Consider the following 19166-nt stretch of genomic DNA (forward strand, 5'->3'; position numbering starts at 1 on the left):
AATTCAATTATTTTTGCAAATTTTTAACATAAATTTATTTACTGTTTGTATCTTATTTTTATTGTTTCTAATTTTTATGTTGTTGTTTTTAGATGTTTCTAAAACTTCGAATGGTCCTAGATAGGCTGAGTCAAGCTTATGATCAGCTTCGTTTTTTAAGAAAACTCTATCTCCTATTTCTATTTTAAGATCTGCTGACTTATTGTCATAAAAATTTTACTGGTTTTGCTTACGTTTTTCTAACATTATTCTAGCTCTACTGTATGCTAGTTCTAATCTAAACTTAACTTCTTTAGCATAATCATCTACGTTATATAATGGTTCTATTCTATTTATTCTATTAAAATGGATTGGTAAATTATTTTGTTTACCAAATACAAGTTCATAGGGACAGTATTTGTGTGTTACTGATGGGGTTGTGTTAAAACAGTACACCAAATATTGTAACCATATGTCCCAATCAGTTTTATCTACTGATATATATAATCGATTGTACTCATTGAATGTCCTATGACTTCTTTCAACGGTACCCAAGGTCTGGTGGTGGTGTGCAATAGACGAAATGTTGTCTATTTTAAAATATTTGCACAAGTCATTTATTGAATTTTTGTATTCTGTTCCCATGTCCGTAATGAACGTCTTCATTGGACCGTACTTCAGAATGAAGGATTCAAAAATAGCTTTCGCGATTGTTGTAGCGGTTTTATTGGTATTGCTACTAAGTATCGCCATAAGTTTGAGTTAGTGCTGCTCCACATGCATATTTGCTAGCATCTGTTATTATGCAAAATTCTTTTCTAAAATCTGGATACTGCAGCAGTGTGGGTTCTATTAAGACTTTTTTCAGATATTCAAATCCTTTTTTGGCATTCTTCAGACCAAACAAAATCTACGTTTTTCTTACATAGTTGTGTTATCGGACGTGCATGTTCTGCGAAGTTTCTAATAAAACGTCTGTAATAGTTGCAAAAGGCTACGAATCTTCTAGCACTATCAGCATCTGTTGGTACTGGGTATTTTTCAATGACGTCATATTTGGTGTCATCTGGCAATATTCCTTTGTCGGTACACTTGTGACCCAAGAATGTCACTTCGTGCATGAAGAATGAACATTTCTCTGAATGCAGTTTTAGGTTGTGTTTTCTGCATATGTCGAAAATATCCTTTAGGTTTTTGAGCAAGTGTTTCTCAGAACAGCCGATGACTATTAAGTCATCCATGTAAAGGAATGCTTGTGACGGATTTAATCCAGAGAAAGCAATTGCCATCATTCTTTGAAAGGAATTTGGTGCTATTTTCAGACCATACGGTAGTCAAGTAAACTGATAAGATCCATTGCTAGTGGAAAATGACTTAATGCTTCGCGATTTGCCTTTGAGTTCTATTTGGTGAAAACCGGACATTAAATCTAGACATGAAAAATATTTGGCTCTGCCTAGTTGGTCAAGAATATCGTCTATTCTTGGTAATGGGAGTTTATCGGACAACAATTTTTTGTTTATTTGACGATAGTCTATTACCAATCGTATCTTTTCTGATCCTGGTAAACTCTTTTTCGGTACCAGTAGTAACGGACTATTATACACGGACACTGACGATTCAACTATTTTATCTTTAATGAGTTTATCGACTTATCTAGTTATTTCTTCCTTATGCATGTGTGGTATTCTGTAATTATACCATACACCCATAGGGTGAAATGGTATATTAAAGTCGCCAAAATGTATGTAACAGGCAGAAGGAAGCATCTCCGACCCCACAAAGTATATATATTCTTGATCAGGATCAAAAACCGAGTCGATCTAGCCATGTCCGTCTGTCCGCCCGTCCTTCCGTCCGTATGAACACGTAGATCTCGGAGACTATAAGAGCTAGAGCCACCAAATTTGGTATGTAGACTCGTGTGCTGTGTTAATATATAGAGTTAATTGGAATTTTGGCCACGCCCCCTGAACTTACACAAAACTGTTTTTCTTAAAAAGTTTAGCAGATAGATACATAACATTTGTTTTATATACTCGTTTAGTTAGCGCGCAGAAAATAATTGTTCCAACTTTTTGCCACGCCGCCTTCCGCCCCCGGAATTCCCAAAAAACAGATTTTCTTAAAAACTATGACAGCTACCGACATTCAATTTGGTATGTAACCTAGCTTAATAGACGCGTAGATATTCACTATTTAAAAATTTTGCCACGCCCATTTCCGCCCCCGCAAATTAAACAAAACTGATTTTCTCGAAAAGTAACAAAGCTAAGGTCACCAAATTTAATATGTATACTGGCTTAGTATGCGCGCAGAATATATATATTTTAATATGTTGCCTCGCCCACTTCCGCCTCCATAATTAAAAAAAACCGAATGGCTCTTGCAATTTTTTGACCATCGCGATCAAATTTGGCAGACTAATAAATCTATCTATTTATCTATTTCTATCAAACTGCCAAATTTGATTGAAATCGGTCTAGAAACATGCAAAATATACGTATGAACGTATTTTGCTACGCGATCCATAAGGGCAGAATTGGCCGTTGGCTAGTGGCGGCGCTAGAGTGCTCGTGTGTTTTTAGAGTGAGCGAGATAGCATATGGTATGAGGCAAGTTAAAACAATTTAATGGACATACAACATTTGGTTTTCGAATTTTTAAATATTTGTTTCACCTGGTGTATGGTATACCCAAGTCGGCGAGACGACTTACTTACTTAATTTTTATTAGGCACACTGCTGTTTCCTCATGGTCGCCTTTTAGTGAATTTATAAAATTCAATGCGTCCATAAAGCTCTGAAGATTTTCTCTTCTGCCATCAAACTGTGGGATAAGGTTTGAGGCCATCTTTAAAAAATCAGTGACTGTTTGAGTCATTTTTGTGTTTCTTGGCGAAATGGCTGGTTTATTAAGAGTTATTTTTGTTTGATTTAAACTCACTGATGGTTCTTCTTATATATATTTTTTTTTTTTTTATATTATTTTGGCAAATTTTTAACATATCCTTATGTACTGTTTGTATCTTATTTGTATTGTTTCTAATTTTTATGTTGTTGTTTTTAGATGTTTCTACAACTTCGAATGGTCCTAGATAGGCTGAGTCAAGCTTATGATCAGCTTCATTTTTTAAGAAAACTTTCTCTCCTATTTCTATTTTAAGATCTGCTGACTTATTGTCATAAGAATTTTACTGGTTTTCCTTACGTTTTTCCAACATTATTCTGGCTCTACTGTATGATAGTTCTAATCTAAACTTAACTTCTTTAGCATAATCATCTACGTTATATAATGGATCTATTCTATTTATGCTATTAAAATGGATTGGTAAATTATTTTGTTTACCAAATACAAGTTCATAGGGACAGTATTTGTGTGTTACTGATGGGGTTGTGTTAAAACAGTACACAAAATATTGTAACCATATGTCCCAATCAGTTTTATCTACTGATATATATAATCGAATGTACTCTTTGAATGTCCTTGACTCCTTTCAACGGTACCCAAGGTCTGGTGGTGGTGTGCAATAGACGAAATGTTGTCTATTTTAAAATATTTGCACAAGTCATTTATTGAATTTTTGTATGTCTTCATTGGACCGTACTTCAGAAAGAAGGATTCAGAAATTGTTTTCGCGATTGTTGTAGAGCTTTTATTGGGGACTGGTATTGCTACTAAGTATTTCGTCAAGTCACATATTAGAGTGACTGCATATTCGTTACAATTTTCGGATTTTGGTAGTGGACCAATGATGTCTACTATTACCCTATCAAAAGCATGTCTGGGGGTTTCTGTAATAACTAAGGGTGTTTTTATGTGCTCTGTCGTTTTTGACTTTAGGCATTTTTCACATTTATTAATGTAGTCTTTTACATGACGTGTCATGTTTCTCCAATAATAATATCTTTTTACTTTGGCCAAAGTTTTTGTAATGCCTGTATGGCCACCCTGTATTGGATCATCATGGTATGTAAACAATATTGCTTCTTTATCTTTATCTTTTTCTATAATGGTCACTTACTACTCTTAATGTTTTCAATAATTTATTGCCCATTTCTTTAAAAGATTCTATTGAAAATGTTTCAAAGATCTTTTCACTCGGTGCCAATTTGAGTTGTTTGATTTCGAGTATACCGGCTTGTTTTTCAAGCCTTTGAAAAAACTGACCTTAGTCTAGATTTCCATTGGTGTACAGATCTCCAATCTCAATTCTTGCTATAACTTCCTTTCCATGTTTGAGGAAACATAAATCGTATGTTATGCGCAAGGTCACTACTTTTCGTACTTCATCATTGCAGAGTACTTCATGTATTTTGGGCTTAGAAGCATCATTAGGTACGTGCCTAATTATACCCTTGCAAAAAGGGTATATTAATTTTGGTCAAAAGTGTGCAACGCATAGAAGGAATCATCTCCGACCATATAAAGTATATATATTCTTGATCAGCACGACGAGACGAGTTTAAATCGCCATGTCCGTCCGTCCGTCCGTCCGTCCGTCTGGATCAACGCAAACTCCTCCTAGACCGAAAGAGCTACAGAGCTGAAATTTTGCATGTAGGCTTGTATATACTGCAGGCGTTGTATATCTCGGATTTAGCCGGATCGTATCACTATATCATATAGCTCCCATACAAATGGCGAACAGTGACTTTTCTTAAAAACTTCGTTATTTTCTGAGCTATTAACATGAAATTTAATATTGTTAAGTTAATTACACATATAAACGACTATGCAAAATTTGATCAAGATCGGGTGACTATATCATATAGCTCCCATAGGAACGATCTTTCGAAAACAGTGACTTTTGTCAATAACTTCGTTACTTTTGACGCGATTGCTTTCAAATTAAACATTTGTTAGTTTAATATATCTGTTAATGACTGTGCAAAATTTGATAAGGATCGGGTAATTATATCATATAGCTCCCATAGGAACGATCGGTGGAAAACAGTGACTTTGATCAATATCTTCGTTATTTCCTATGCTAAGATTGTAGGCCGTTCTTTCGGATACATTAGCCCTTTTAGCTTAAACGTTTTTCCACTTTGATGGCTATAGGTAAGGAATAAGTTACCAAAAAAGTTGCAAGGTTATACAAACCTTGCCGCGGTCGAAGTTAGCCCCGGCCCTCTAGTTGTATTTTGATTTTTATCATCTGGCCAGAGATTTTTTTGTCTACTTTGCTGCCTGGTAGTGACTTTCAGGACATATGCTTTTGTGCGTTTAGATCCTGTATTCTAGTGCGGGATACACAACCATTTTCTTCCATTTTACTGACCTGCCTGTATTTGCAGCCGTGGGGTCCCAGGAAAAGCCATTGACTTGATCAACCATATTCCATTTAACTTGCCTGTCAAAAACTGCCTCAGCAATAGTTTTGCCAGTTAAAGATTCCACTTTTGGTGCATCTATGAACTTTGAACCATTGTAGCTAACTAGCACTGCGATGCGTTTAAACTACCTCAAAAAGTGATCTAGTCAGTCAGTAATCAAAATTTAAGTTAAACCCATTAATAAAGAAACATTTGATTCTATTCTTCTTTTATTTTTGTAGTATAACATCAATAGTGTTCACAATGTACTGACATTTTATTTCATAGAACGCCATCTCGCTCACTCTTATGACATTTGTGTGGTGCTATGTATGCTTATATGGGATCATCACACTGAAAACTTTAGGTGAGTTCCGCGCCCTTTTAACATTATCCGATCGGACCCAAATTTTTTTGAGATTTTTTTTTTAAACTAAAAGGGGGAAAAATGACCGGTACTCAAAAAAAATATTAATATTTTTTCCCCCATACAACTAGGAACACCCCTAATATTCAAATGTGCCCAGTATGTAAGGCGGTATATTTGGTCGCCTACTTCACGATTTTTTCCCGCATTTTCTAAAATTTGACACATATGTATATATTTAACTAAATCGAGAAAAAATTAATGTGATATCTTATATGCAAGAAGAGTGTGTGAGTATGACAATAATATACATAAGTTACAAAAAAAATATATCTAGTGCTAAGTCCAGATACACACATCTATAAAATTTGCAAATACAGTCCATTTCGCACACAACAAAGAGAAAAATTTTCAATCCAAATTAATAAAGATTTAAAAAAAAACCAGTAATCCACACTTTCATATATAAAGGCTATAAAGGCTACACGTTGAGGTTAAGTCGAAAAATATTTAACTGTTGAAAATTTGTGTTTCGCGTCATTTGATTTCCAATTCTGTTTCGGTTCAAAAGCTTAGTTCTACTCTTTCGGGAAAATTAATTTATCATTCTTTGTTGAATTCTTGTCCCAATCGTTTCGCTTTGCAGTATAGAAATTTTATGAAATCCTACTCCAAAAAATAAATCCAAAAACGTCGCGTGACGGTTGGCAACGAATTTTCAACGTCTGTTGTTTTATTTCAAAGCGTTCCATTTGTTACAAGTCGTATCTTTCGATTTTATTTGGAATACAAAATATGCCAAACTTTCCATTTCGTATCTTTGGATTTTTTATTCGATTTCCAAAGCGTTCCAAGCCATTCCTTGGGTTTTTTTGGCAACAATCCAAGTTTTCTCAAACGTTCCAAGTTTCTTCGATTTTCAAAGCGTTCTAGGCCTTTCATTGTGCCTTTCGGAATCGTTCCAAGTTTTTCCAAACGTTTGATTTTGCGCTTTGTGGAGTTTACTAATTTCCAAGTCGTGCCAAACCAGTTCATTACCATCATAACCGCCATTCGGTGGGGTTATGAGTACGAGCCCTCAAAGGAAATGGCTCGAGCAAATCTTAGACTTTTTTTTCAAGTCCTCGTCAGAGGAGTACCAGCCCTACTACTCCTCCTTTCATAGCGCTTGAGGCGCTTTCTAGTCCTTTAGCTCTTAATTGCGCGCCATTAAGCACGACCTCCCAGCATGCCTCGTCAGAGCCACGTCGAGCAAGCCAAAAAAGGTCAATTCACCGGTACCAACCCCAGATTTGTAATTCATTTGTTCTTCAGACACTGTTTGATTATTTATGTCCTGGGCAATGACTCCAGCGCACCAGTGGTTGGCTCATAACTCGCTCTTCCTCTCTTTGGCTAACTTCCATTTCTACATTTCTACTAGTACCTAACAATTCAAAGGTACACCATGTCAACTACAAATCGAATCGATGCGAGGCTGAGTTGTTTTATGTTAGGGGGGAAATGAAATTTGGTGTAATGACCGCGTTCCACTTAGGTTGAATTATTTAAAAACGAACACATTAGTGTTGGTTGGTAGTAATATTCAGATTGATTTTTATTCCAGTAATATTCTTTGGCTTAACCTATTGTTACATACATATATTCTTATGCTGCAACTTAGTCGACAGCTACAAAAGAGAGGGAGAGTGTCAGTACATACATACATATTATTTAGGGCGCTTGCATCAAAGTGCTTGGTCAGCGTTTACACTCAGCTCATGTTACGCCTGTGCATTGCTGCTCACGTGAATATATGTATGTGCATATATAAATGTACATACATATATGAACAAGTTTAGCTGTATATTTATGTGAGTATGTTTATGTGAATATATTAATATATACCCATAAACATATTCAAGTGCACACTTATGTTTTCTTGCGTACATATCTTATTGTTTATACTTGCAACAAAGTGTTACAAGTTGAGTCCTTTATGTTGAATAATTTTTGGTATGGATATACTACACCTCCCCTTTTTGGAAAATAACGTAAAATTATGGAGTTATTTATTAATTACTACTAATGATAATTAATGATCATTGATTATGTTTGTTAGAAAAATTGTTTTCAAAAAAAAATTTCTCAAAAAAATTTTTTTTTTTAATGTAAATATTTCTAATAAAATGAAGTAGTTATAGTAGTTGAATCCATAAAAAATTGTATATATTTCAATTCTTAATTCAATTATTTTTGTAAATTTTTAACATAAATTTATTTACTGTTTGTATCTTATTTTTATTGTTTCTAATTTTTATCTTGTTGTTTTTAGATGTTTCTAAAACTTCGAATGGTCCTAGATAGGCTGAGTCAAGCTTATGATCAGCTTCGTTTTTTAAGAAAACTTTAACCCCTATTTCTATTTTAAGATCTGCTGACTTATTGTCATAAAAATTTTACTGGTTTTGCTTACGTTTTTCTAACATTATTCTAGCTCTACTGTATGCTAGTTCTAATCTAAACTTAACTTCTTTAGCATAATTGTTATGTATATGACCCATCTTTAAGAAGCTGTTATCGTCGGACTGTTAAAAGGTCTGTTAACAGCTGCACTTCTCAGTCGTTCTACTAATTGCTTCGGAACAACATCGGACTCCCCTGCTACAACTACGAGGGACTTCTACTACTGCGACTACTACTACAGCTACAAGGGATTACTACTACAACTACGAGGGATTGCTACTACCGCGACTACTACTACAGCTACGAGGGACTTCTACTACTGGACTTCTACTTCTACTACTATAACTACAACTACTACATATCCCAGATTTCTACTGTACAATTATCTATTAATAAACTATATATACAGTGAAACCTCGATATAACGAATCTGAGGGGGATCGCAAAATTATTCGTTATATCTATTGATTCGCTATAGGTACTGAAATGTAAAACCTTAGTATAACGAAATTTAAAGAAATCTGAAAAAAATTCGTTATAAACATTGTTTCCACCAAAATAATGCTAAATTGCACTGAAAGGGGGTAAATATACAAAAAATAAACATTTTTTTTTTATTAGACTTTATTAAAGTAATTGGTTATTTTAGTTTGTTTGCGCAAGTTTTGAATACAGCCATCTATAGTTTGTGCAACAGATGCTAAGCCATCAAAAGTAGTCTGGGGTGTAGCTTCTTGTGCCTCAAGAAAAGTTTGTAGTTTTTCAACCATTTGCTTAGCTTCTTTTGCGGTGATAACCGTTTCTAGCTCTTCTTCCTCCTCGACAACATCGACTGTCTTCGCAAAACTACCAACAATGTCATCATCAGTTAAAGGCCCCGAAGCACTAACGTTGTCATCGAAGGTAACAAAATCGTCAAAATGTTCATCCAAATTAAAATGGTTTTTAATGACAAGCCATTCTTCACTGTCTTGAATACAATCGTTTGTAGCCGTAATATTTGGACTGTCGACAAAGCCACATGTCGCAAAACAGTTGACAATCGTTGATTGTTTTACGCTTTCCCATGCTTTATGGGCCATTCTGATACCTTGCAAAACGTTAATATTGCTCTTGCGCCCCTCTTCCATGTCATTGATAAAAATTTTGACCACCTCTTTGCGATAGAAATGCTTAAAATTAGGGGCTTTTAGGCTCAGAAATTCGTTATACCTATAGTGTTTTTTTGTATGAAAAACTTCGTAAAAACGAGGTTTTTTCAAGGGACTTAACAAAAAATTCGTTATATTGGGTTTTTCGTTATAACGAAGTTCGTTATATCGAGGTTTCACTGTACATAAGTTTGCACAAACACAAAATTGGCGACGAGGATGGGATAATTCGTCAAACTTATATATGTATATGTCGTGTACAGTTACAATCGACCAAGCGAAAGCGAACAAAGAGACGCCAAAAACCGCATGCGTGCTGGCGCCAAGTTTATTGGAATAAAGAAACGGTACTTTTCCAACGCGCGCATTTGCAGACAGACGCGCTACGACTACTGCAATTTGAATTGATGCTCAAACACACACACATACGATCGAATTCAACTACTAATGTCTGATTTGGAATCACATGAGGAAAAGCCCACCAAAGTGAATATTGCTACAGAACGCAAAACAACAAATAAATCAGTGATAATGTCAGGAGTGGGTCAGTTAGAACCATTTGATTTAAATCACCCAAACAAATGGACAACTTACAAGCAGCGTTTTGAGCTGTATCTTCTGGCCAATGACGTTACGGAGGAAGCACGGAAGAAGGCTGCATTGCTTACGCTGGCTGGCGCTCCACTGTTCGAGCTTCTAACGTCATTGGCATCCCCTACTCAGGTGAGTGATTTGAGTTTATCGGAAATATATGAAATACTCAACCAACATTTGTCTCCATGTCAATCGGAAATTGCGGCCTACTACCAATTTCACAAGCGAGACCAACTAATTGATGAATCGGTTGCGAACTACATGGCTGCACTTAGGACTCTCGCTGTCGACTGCAAATTCGGAGCTGCGTTGGATCGCATGTTGCGCGATCGCTTCGTATGTGGAATGAAGGATGAGGGTCTTCAGAAAAGTCTTCTAGCAGAGGCAGATTTAACGATTCAACGCGCGATGGAACGCGCCACATCTAGTGAGGCCGCTGCTCACAGCGCTTGGGCCATGCGAAATACAGCTGAGAGCACTGAGTCGATTCACGAAGTGCAGACTAACGCGATCCGTCCAAGCCGACCCAATCAGCACCACCAGCCATGCGATGGTTGCGGGGGTGCTCACTTGCGGAAACTGTGCCCACATCGGAACACTGTGTGCCATGCCTGTCACCGAGCAGGCCATCTTCAACGAGTCTGCAGGGCTGTAAGAGACCCGGGTCGTAAAGCATTCAACACATCGAGTGGCCATGACTCCTACCGAGGACCACACAAGCAAAAGCCGAATGAAGAATACAGTGTCCACAGCATACTACCGTTGATTTGCCCAAAGGAAATCGTTACAATAATTATAAATAAACGAAAATGCCAATTCGAAGTGGATTCGGGGTCTGCGATCACAATGATAGACGAAGCTACGTTTCGTTATATCTGGCCAACGGATAGACCGAATATCCAAGATTGTGCTCTAGAGTTTACGGATTACCAGAAAAACCGAATTCCAGTTATTGGCATCGTGGATACATCTGTCCAGTACGATAATAAATACATTCCGAATCTTCCACTGGTTGTTACATCAAGCGGTGGATCGAATTTACTTGGACGCAACTGGTTTATGCCCTTAGGCATCAGCATAGAAGGAATACATGCCATTAACGCTAAACTTAGCATCGAGGCAACTCTGGCGAAGTATAAGGATCTGTTTTCGTCTGAATTAGGCCGTTTTCGGGGGCCACCTGTGTCATTACAAATCAATACTGATGCAACACCAGTCCGACTGCCAGCAAGACGCATTCCATTTGCAATTCAAGAATTATATGAAGAAGAATTAGACCGTCTGTGCTCCCAAGGAATCCTAGTACCCATTGAATACTCCGACTGGGCGACTCCTACAGTGCCAGTAATTAAAAAGGATGGTACTATTCGCATATGTGGCGACTACAAGTCTACAATTAATAAAGTGATTAAGCAACACGGCTATCAAATTCCTCCAATGAATTCATTATTAGCATCAGTTGAAGGAGGATCCATATTTGCGAAAATCGACTTGGCTCAGGCGTACCAACAACTAGTGGTAGATGAGCAGTCTGCATTGATGCAAACCATATGTACACACAAAGGTTATTTCAAAGTAACCAGACTACAATTTGGAATTTCTTCAGCCCCGGGCATATTTCAGAGCTGCATCGAACGTATATTGCAGAACGTTTCTGGTGTTTTACCCTACTTCGATGACATAATTGTTATGGGAAAATCAGAGGAAGAGCTAGCGGCGCGTCTTAATGAGGTCTTAATGATTTGATAAGGCCGGACTACGCCTACGCAGAGACAAGTGTCAATTTGGAGTTCCGTCAGTAGAATTTTTGGGATTTAAAATCGATGCACTGGGTATAAGACCGTGTGCCAGTAAGGTCGAAGCTATCAAGTGCGCTCCGGCTCCAAAAGATAAGAAACAATTACAAGCTTTCTTGGGACTCATCAATTTTTACCACGCATTCCTGCCACATAAGGCAACCGTTGCAGAACCGCTTCACCGTCTACTGGATAAAAATGCGCCATGGGTGTGGGCCCATAAACACCAAGATGCCTTCATGAATCTAAAAAATCTTGTAACTTCACAAAATGTGCTAATGCATTTCGATGGCAAATTGCCAGTATTGTTAACGTGCGATGCATCTCCGTACGGAATCGGAGCGGTGCTGAGCCACAAACTTCACGATGGATCAGAGAAGCCTATTGCCTTTTATTCTAGAACTCTCTCCAAGACAGAAAGAAACTACTCGCAAATCGACAGAGAAGCCGTTGGGCTTATATCAGGCGTTAAAAAATTTCACAATTATCTATATGGCCGTTCTTTTACTCTCGTCACAGATCATCGCCCATTGCTCGGAATATTTACAACGGCCAAGGCAACTCCAAATGTAATTTCCACACAGATGCTTCGAAGAGCAATATTCTTGAATGCCTATGACTTTACACTAATTCATAGACCGGGATCAAAAATGGGCAACGCCGACTTCTTAAGCCGATGCCCATTACCACAACAAGGCGAAGGCAACACTACAGAAGAAGTGTTAATGATTGAATGGGCTGGAACACCACTTGTCAGCGCTCAATCTCTAGCATTACAGACTAAGAAGGACGCGCATTTATCATAGGTTCTGAACTGGGTGTTAAGGGGATGGCCCAATGGAAAAGTTGATCGTTCAGATCAGCTCTACTCGTATTTTTCTCGCCGACATGAGCTTTCAGCAAACAAAGGAATTCTTGTATGGGGCAACCGGTCTGTGATTCCCGAACCATCTAGACCGGCTTTACTTCAAGCGTTGCATGCTTCGCACCCGGGGATTGTAAAAATGAAAGCCATGGCTCGAAGCTACTTTTGGTGGCCTAATATTGATGCTGAAATAGAGCTACTTGTGAAACGTTGCAATCCCTGTCAGCAAAACCGAAACGAACAGCCTCATACAACTACACATCATTGGGAATCTGCCAGACAACCTTGGTCACGCCTTCATATAGATTTCGCTGGCCCCTTTAATGGGAATACCTTTTTACTAGTCGTGGATTCATTTTCGAAATGGCTAGAAGTCTCTGTTGTGAAATCTACATCATCTGCTGCTGCTATTAAATTCTTGAGACAGCTTTTTGCAACGCACGGATTACCGGACGAAATAGTGTCAGATAATGGCACTGCATTCACGTCTGAAGAATTCAGGATCTTTATGAAAAACAACGTGATTCGACACATTCGGTCGGCTCCATTTCATCCTGCCACAAATGGGCAAGCCGAGCGCATGGTACAAAGTACCAAGAATTACCTGAAAAAGTTTGATAGAAATCTTAACATAGATCTCGCACTGGCGCGGTATTTGTTTAGCCAACATACTACCCCTCACTCCACGACAAATCGTACCCCTGCAGAACTACTATGTAATCGAGAGCTTAAGTCATATTTCGACAAAATTCAACCCAAGGAAATAACATACGGAAAGGTCTGCGACCTAACAAATGATAAGCAGTTTTCTATTGGTGCTCCGGTTTGGGTCCGTAACTACGCCCCCGGTCCAAAGTGGATAGAAGGCGAAATTGTGGACCAGACAGGCCCCATTTCATACAACGTTCGTTTACATGATCGCCGCATTATTAAACGTCACTTCGACCAACTTCGCCATCGGGTTCCGTCTGTCGAAAGTACTCAAGACACGGAATCAATCGAACTACCTGCTGAGGATGCAGTCTCGATATCTGATGATATACCCGACTGTCCTGAATTGTCTGAACCGGCACCATTGTCCCCAGCTCCAGTGACTCCTCGCAGATCGAGTCGGAAAAGACAACCCCCGGAATTCTTTAACCCATCTGGGTGTTAAGGGGTGTTATGTATATGACCCATCTCTAAGAAGCTGTTATCGTCGGACTGTTAAAAGGTCTGTTAACAGCTGCACTTCTCAGTCGTTCTACTAATTGCTTCGGAACAACATCGGACTCCCCTGCTACAACTACGAGGGACTTCTACTACTGCGACTACTACTACAGCTACAAGGGATTACTACTACAACTACGAGGGATTGCTACTACCGCGACTACTACTACAGCTACGAGGGACTTCTACTACTGGACTTCTACTTCTACTACTATAACTACAACTACTACATATCCCAGATTTCTACTGTACAATTATCTATTAATAAACTATATATACATAAGTTTGCACAAACACAAAAATAATCATCTACGTTATATAATGGTTCTATTCTATTTATTCTATTAAAATGGATTGGTAAATTATTTTGTTTACCAAATACAAGTTCATAGGGACAGTATTTGTGTGTTACTGATGGGGTTGTGTTAAAACAGTACACCAAATATTGTAACCATATGTCCCAATCAGTTTTATCTACTGATATATATAATCGATTGTACTCATTGAATGTCCTATGACTTCTTTCAACGGTACCCAAGGTCTGGTGGTGGTGTGCAATAGACGAAATGTTGTCTATTTTAAAATATTTGCACAAGTCATTTATTGAATTTTTGTATTCTGTTCCCATGTCCGTAATGAACGTCTTCATTGGACCGTACTTCAGAATGAAGGATTCAAAAATAGTTTTCGCGATTGTTGTAGCGGTTTTATTGGTATTGCTACTAAGTATCGCCATAAGTTTGAGTTAGTGCTGCTCCACATGCATATTTGCTAGCATCTGTTATTATGCAAAATTCTTTTCTAAAATCTGGATACTGCAGCAGTGTGGGTTCTATTAAGACTTTTTTCAGATATTCAAATCCTTTTTTGGCATTCTTCAGACCAAACAAAATCTACGTTTTTCTTACATAGTTGTGTTATCGGACGTGCATGTTCTGCGAAGTTTCTAATAAAACGTCTGTAATAGTTGCAAAAGGCTACGAATCTTCTAGCACTATCAGCATCTGTTGGTACTGGGTATTTTTCAATGACGTCATATTTGGTGTCATCTGGCAATATTCCTTTGTCGGTACACTTGTGACCCAAGAATGTCACTTCGTGCATGAAGAATGAACATTTCTCTGAATGCAGTTTTAGGTTGTGTTTTCTGCATATGTCGAAAATATCCTTTAGGTTTTTGAGCAAGTGTTTCTCAGAACAGCCGATGACTATTAAGTCATCCATGTAAAGGAATGCTTGTGACGGATTTAATCCAGAGAAAGCAATTGCCATCATTCTTTGAAAGGAATTTGGTGCTATTTTCAGACCATACGGTAGTCAAGTAAACTGATAAGATCCATTGCTAGTGGAAAATGACTTAATGCTTCGCGATTTGCCTTTTAGTTCTATTTGGTGAAAACCGGACATTAAATCTAGACATGAAAAATATTTGGCTCTGCCTAGTTGGTCAAGAATATCGTCTATTCTTGGTAATGGGAGTTTATCGGACAACAATTTTTTGTTTATTTGACGATAGTCTATTACCAATCGTATCTTTTCTGATCCTGGTAAACTCTTTTTCGGTACCAGTAGTAACGGACTATTATACACGGACACTGACGATTCAACTATTTTATCTTTAATGAGTTTATCGACTTATCTAGTTATTTCTTCCTTATGCATGTGTGGTATTCTGTAATTATACCATACACCCATAGGGTGAATTGGTATATTAAAGTCGCCAAAATGTATGTAACAGGCAGAAGGAAGCATCTCCGACCCCACAAAGTATAAATATTCTTGATCAGGATCAAAAACCGAGTCGATCTAGCCATGTCCGTCTGTCCGCCCGTCCTTCCGTCCGTATGAACACGTAGATCTCGGAGACTATAAGAGCTAGAGCCACCAAATTTGGTATGTAGACTCGTGTGCTGTGTTAATATATAGAGTTAATTGGAATTTTGGCCACGCCCCGTGAACTTACACAAAACTGTTTTTCTTAAAAAGTTTAGCAGATAGATACATAACATTTGTTTTATATACTCGTTTAGTTAGCGCGCAGAAAATAATTGTTCCAACTTTTTGCCACGCCGCCTTCCGCCCCCGGAATTCCCAAAAAACAGATTTTCTTAAAAACTATGACAGCTACCGACATTCAATTTGGTATGTAACCTAGCTTAATAGACGCGTAGATATTCACTATTTAAAAATTTTGCCACGCCCATTTCCGCCCCCGCAAATTAAACAAAACTGATTTTCTCGAAAAGTAACAAAGCTAAGGTCACCAAATTTAATATGTATACTGGCTTAGTATGCGCGCAGAATATATATATTTTAATATGTTGCCACGCCCACTTCCGCCTCCATAATTAAAAAAAACCGAATGGCTCTTGCAATTTTTTGACCATCGCGATCAAATTTGGCAGACTAATAAATCTATCTATTTATCTATTTCTATCAAACTGCCAAATTTGATTGAAATCGGTCTAGAAACATGCAAAATATACGTATGAACGTATTTTGCTACGCGATCCATAAGGGCAGAATTGGCCGTTGGCTAGTGGCGGCGCTAGAGTGCTCGTGTGTTTTTAGAGTGAGCGAGATAGCATATGGTATGAGGCATGTTAAAACAATTTAATGGACATACAACATTTGGTTTTCGAATTTTTAAATATTTGTTTCACCTGGTGTATGGTATACCCAAGTCGGCGAGACGACTTACTTACTTAATTTTTATTAGGCACACTGCTGTTTCCTCATGGTCGCCTTTTAGTGAATTTATCAAATTCAATGCGTCCATAAAGCTCTGAAGATTTTCTCTTCTGCCATCAAACTGTGGGATAAGGTTTGAGGCCATCTTCAAAAAATCTGCGAAATGGCTGGTATATTAGGAGTTATTTTTGTTTGATTTAAATTCACTGATGGTTCTTCTTGATCTATCTCGTCTTCAGCCGTTAACTTGGTTTTGTCTTCCAGTGATATTGAAATTTCCAAATCAATTGTTTGTTTATATTCAATATTATATCTTTTTAATACGGATTTTGCCTTTTTTTTGCAGTCATTATAGAATGCATTTGCGGCTGTTTTATGTCCCGCAGCTAGCTTACTATAGTGTTCTATTAATACTGCTCTAATATTTTCTAAGCTCTCTATTATTATTTTCGAGAGTTTTTCTATTGTACTTTGGGATGTTTCCCTATTCTGCGAGAGGCACTTACAACATTTATTTAATTGCGCATGTGTTCTAGCTTTTCCTATTAAGTCATCCCAACTAATCATATTTTGTTGAAAAATTTGCACTCTCTTTTTTTATTTATTTTTTTTTTTTGTTTTTTTAACTCCCTGAGAGATCAATTGTCTCTATGGGTTGTTCGAATAGTTTATGTACCCAGGTGGGTAGCATTCTGTTTTTTCGCTTTAGGCGGTTGTATGTGTGCTTCTACTATGGATCTTTCTATCGAGTGGGTTATGATCTACTATTTTCACGCTGTTGATGACATTAGCCGTCGGGTGGTCTATTTTGGATTCTTGAGAACCCATCTTACTAGCAAAAAAAAATTCTTTGGTCGTTTAGACCTGTTTTCTATTGGTTTGAGAGAAAAAAATTTTTTTTATGGATTCGGTTATTATATATATATTTTTTTTATTTTAATAAAACTCAAAAATTTTGAAAAAAATTTTGAGAGAAAAATTATCTTAACTGTGTCTTGCACAGTGAGCCAGAGACGTGGAAAGATAGAAAAGTAGACATGCGTAGGCTTTCAACTTGAACAATGGTTTAATTAAATCTATGCCTACGCATGTTTTGTAGTAATAGCCTATCAATGGTTGGTTAGTAATTGTACTGTGCAACAAGTGCAAACTCGTACATGTTTATACTATCTTAATATTTAAATGATATATAGAGGCAAGAGAATTATTTACTCATTGCGTGTCTTCGCTCTTTGGCGAAGTTGGGCCGTGTTGTTCATTAGGCACTCTGTGTAGTGCTGTTGGTCCTTGTCGTCAAGTCCTATGTGGAGGAGGTCGTGGAGGAGCTTCCTCTCACGCCTTAGCCTGGCGTATTTTCCTCCTCTCGACTTCCTTTTGGGATCTTCTTTTCGCTTCTCTTGGCGAGCCCGGTACTTAGCTATCGTGAGTGAGCGTGGTCCCTCGTTTAGACACACCTCTAATACCTCTTCGAGGGGGGGTGCCTCCCTTTGTACGGTAGGTACAGCCGTCAGGAAATCCACGTCCTCTGGATGTGACGGTTCGGTGCTAGTCATTCACACGTTCCTTTTTTTCAACTGTTTATTTATATTTTCGTATGTGTGTGTGTGTTCTTTTTTTGTTTTTATTATGTTTGATTTAAATAAAAATTTTTTTTTTTTTTTTTTATTCCATCAGGTTGAAATGGAAAGTACCTGCTGCATTTGTGTCTCCTTTCGCTGGGAATTTTTCTTCAGCTATTTCTAAATATTTTGCTCTTATTTGCACAAGAGTTAGCGAGCTTTGAGGAGAGTGACTTTATTCACTTCTAAACATCTCAATTATATTTTCTCTAACGCCCGGGTTCCGTCTGGTAACTCTTTGAAAGTAGTTATCCATCGTTACCGTTTCTCATTTTCGTGCTTATATATATATATTTTTTTTTTTTGTTTTTGTTGAATTGATGAAGCTAATATGCAATTAAAGTTTTCTATTGTTTAAGTTTAATTTAATATGTTGATTGTTTATTTATTCTTTGATTATTTTCTGACTGCAACACCGGGACCACATGCACACAGTTCAAGTTTTCACAACAAAAGAGAAAGTTAAAAAGGAAGTGTGACCAGTCGTTAAAAGATGACAGTATTGTGTAATGAATAATAGTATTGCGTAATGACTGATAGTATTGCGTAATGTTGTTATTTAATAACAGAAAAGGGGTATTCCAACAGTTTTTAACAGACACACATACGTACACAAAATTTTCTCTCCTTGGTCCTTCGACGTCCTTAGTCCTTGGTCCTTCGATGTCCTTAGGCCTTATCTTGGCCTATTGTCCCGGTCGCCATATAATGACCGGGTTCTTCACTTAGATTGAATTATTTAAAAACGAACACGTCAGTGTTGGTTTGTGGTAATATTCAGATTCATTTTTATTCCAGTAATATTCTTTGGCTTAACCTATTGTTACATACATATATTCTTATGCTGCAACTTAGTCGACAGCTACAAAAGAGAGGGAGAGTGTCAGTACTTACACACATATTATTTAGGGCGCTTGCATCAAAGTGCTTGGTCAGCGTTCACACGCTGGCTTGGCCCTAGCTCATGTTACGCCTGTGCATTGCTGCTCATGTGAATATATAAATGGACATACATATATGAACATGTTTAGCTGTATATATATTTTTTTATTTTTTTTTTTTTTTTTTAATTCGTTTATTTAGATGGTGGAATATAGTATAGTAAGTTATAGAAATTTAACAATAATTATTA

General features: G+C 37.4%; 1 protein-coding gene across 1 annotated transcript; it reads left to right on the plus strand.

Moving 5' to 3' along the window:
- Positions 1-9791: 9791 nt before the first annotated feature.
- Positions 9792-11600, plus strand: LOC124461554 (uncharacterized protein K02A2.6-like). The gene is made up of 2 exons (XM_047013071.1): positions 9792-11406; positions 11461-11600. Exons 1-2 carry the CDS (start codon positions 9792-9794, stop codon positions 11598-11600), a joined length of 1755 nt encoding a protein of 584 aa, XP_046869027.1.
- Positions 11601-19166: the final 7566 nt, after the last annotated feature.

The sequence above is a fragment of the Drosophila willistoni genome, unplaced genomic scaffold (genome assembly GCF_018902025.1).
Source record: "Drosophila willistoni isolate 14030-0811.24 unplaced genomic scaffold, UCI_dwil_1.1 Seg531, whole genome shotgun sequence".
In the NCBI taxonomy this organism is placed as follows: Eukaryota; Metazoa; Arthropoda; class Insecta; order Diptera; family Drosophilidae; genus Drosophila; species Drosophila willistoni.

Excerpts from the sequence above, each read along its gene's own strand:
- LOC124461554 (XM_047013071.1), top strand. The coding sequence starts at position 9,792 with ATGTCAGGAGTGGGTCAGTTAGAACCATTTGATTTAAATCACCCAAAC. Across the intron at positions 11,407-11,460 it reads TGCATTGATGCAAACCATAT|CCCCGGGCATATTTCAGAGC; the intron begins GTACACACAAAG and ends GAATTTCTTCAG.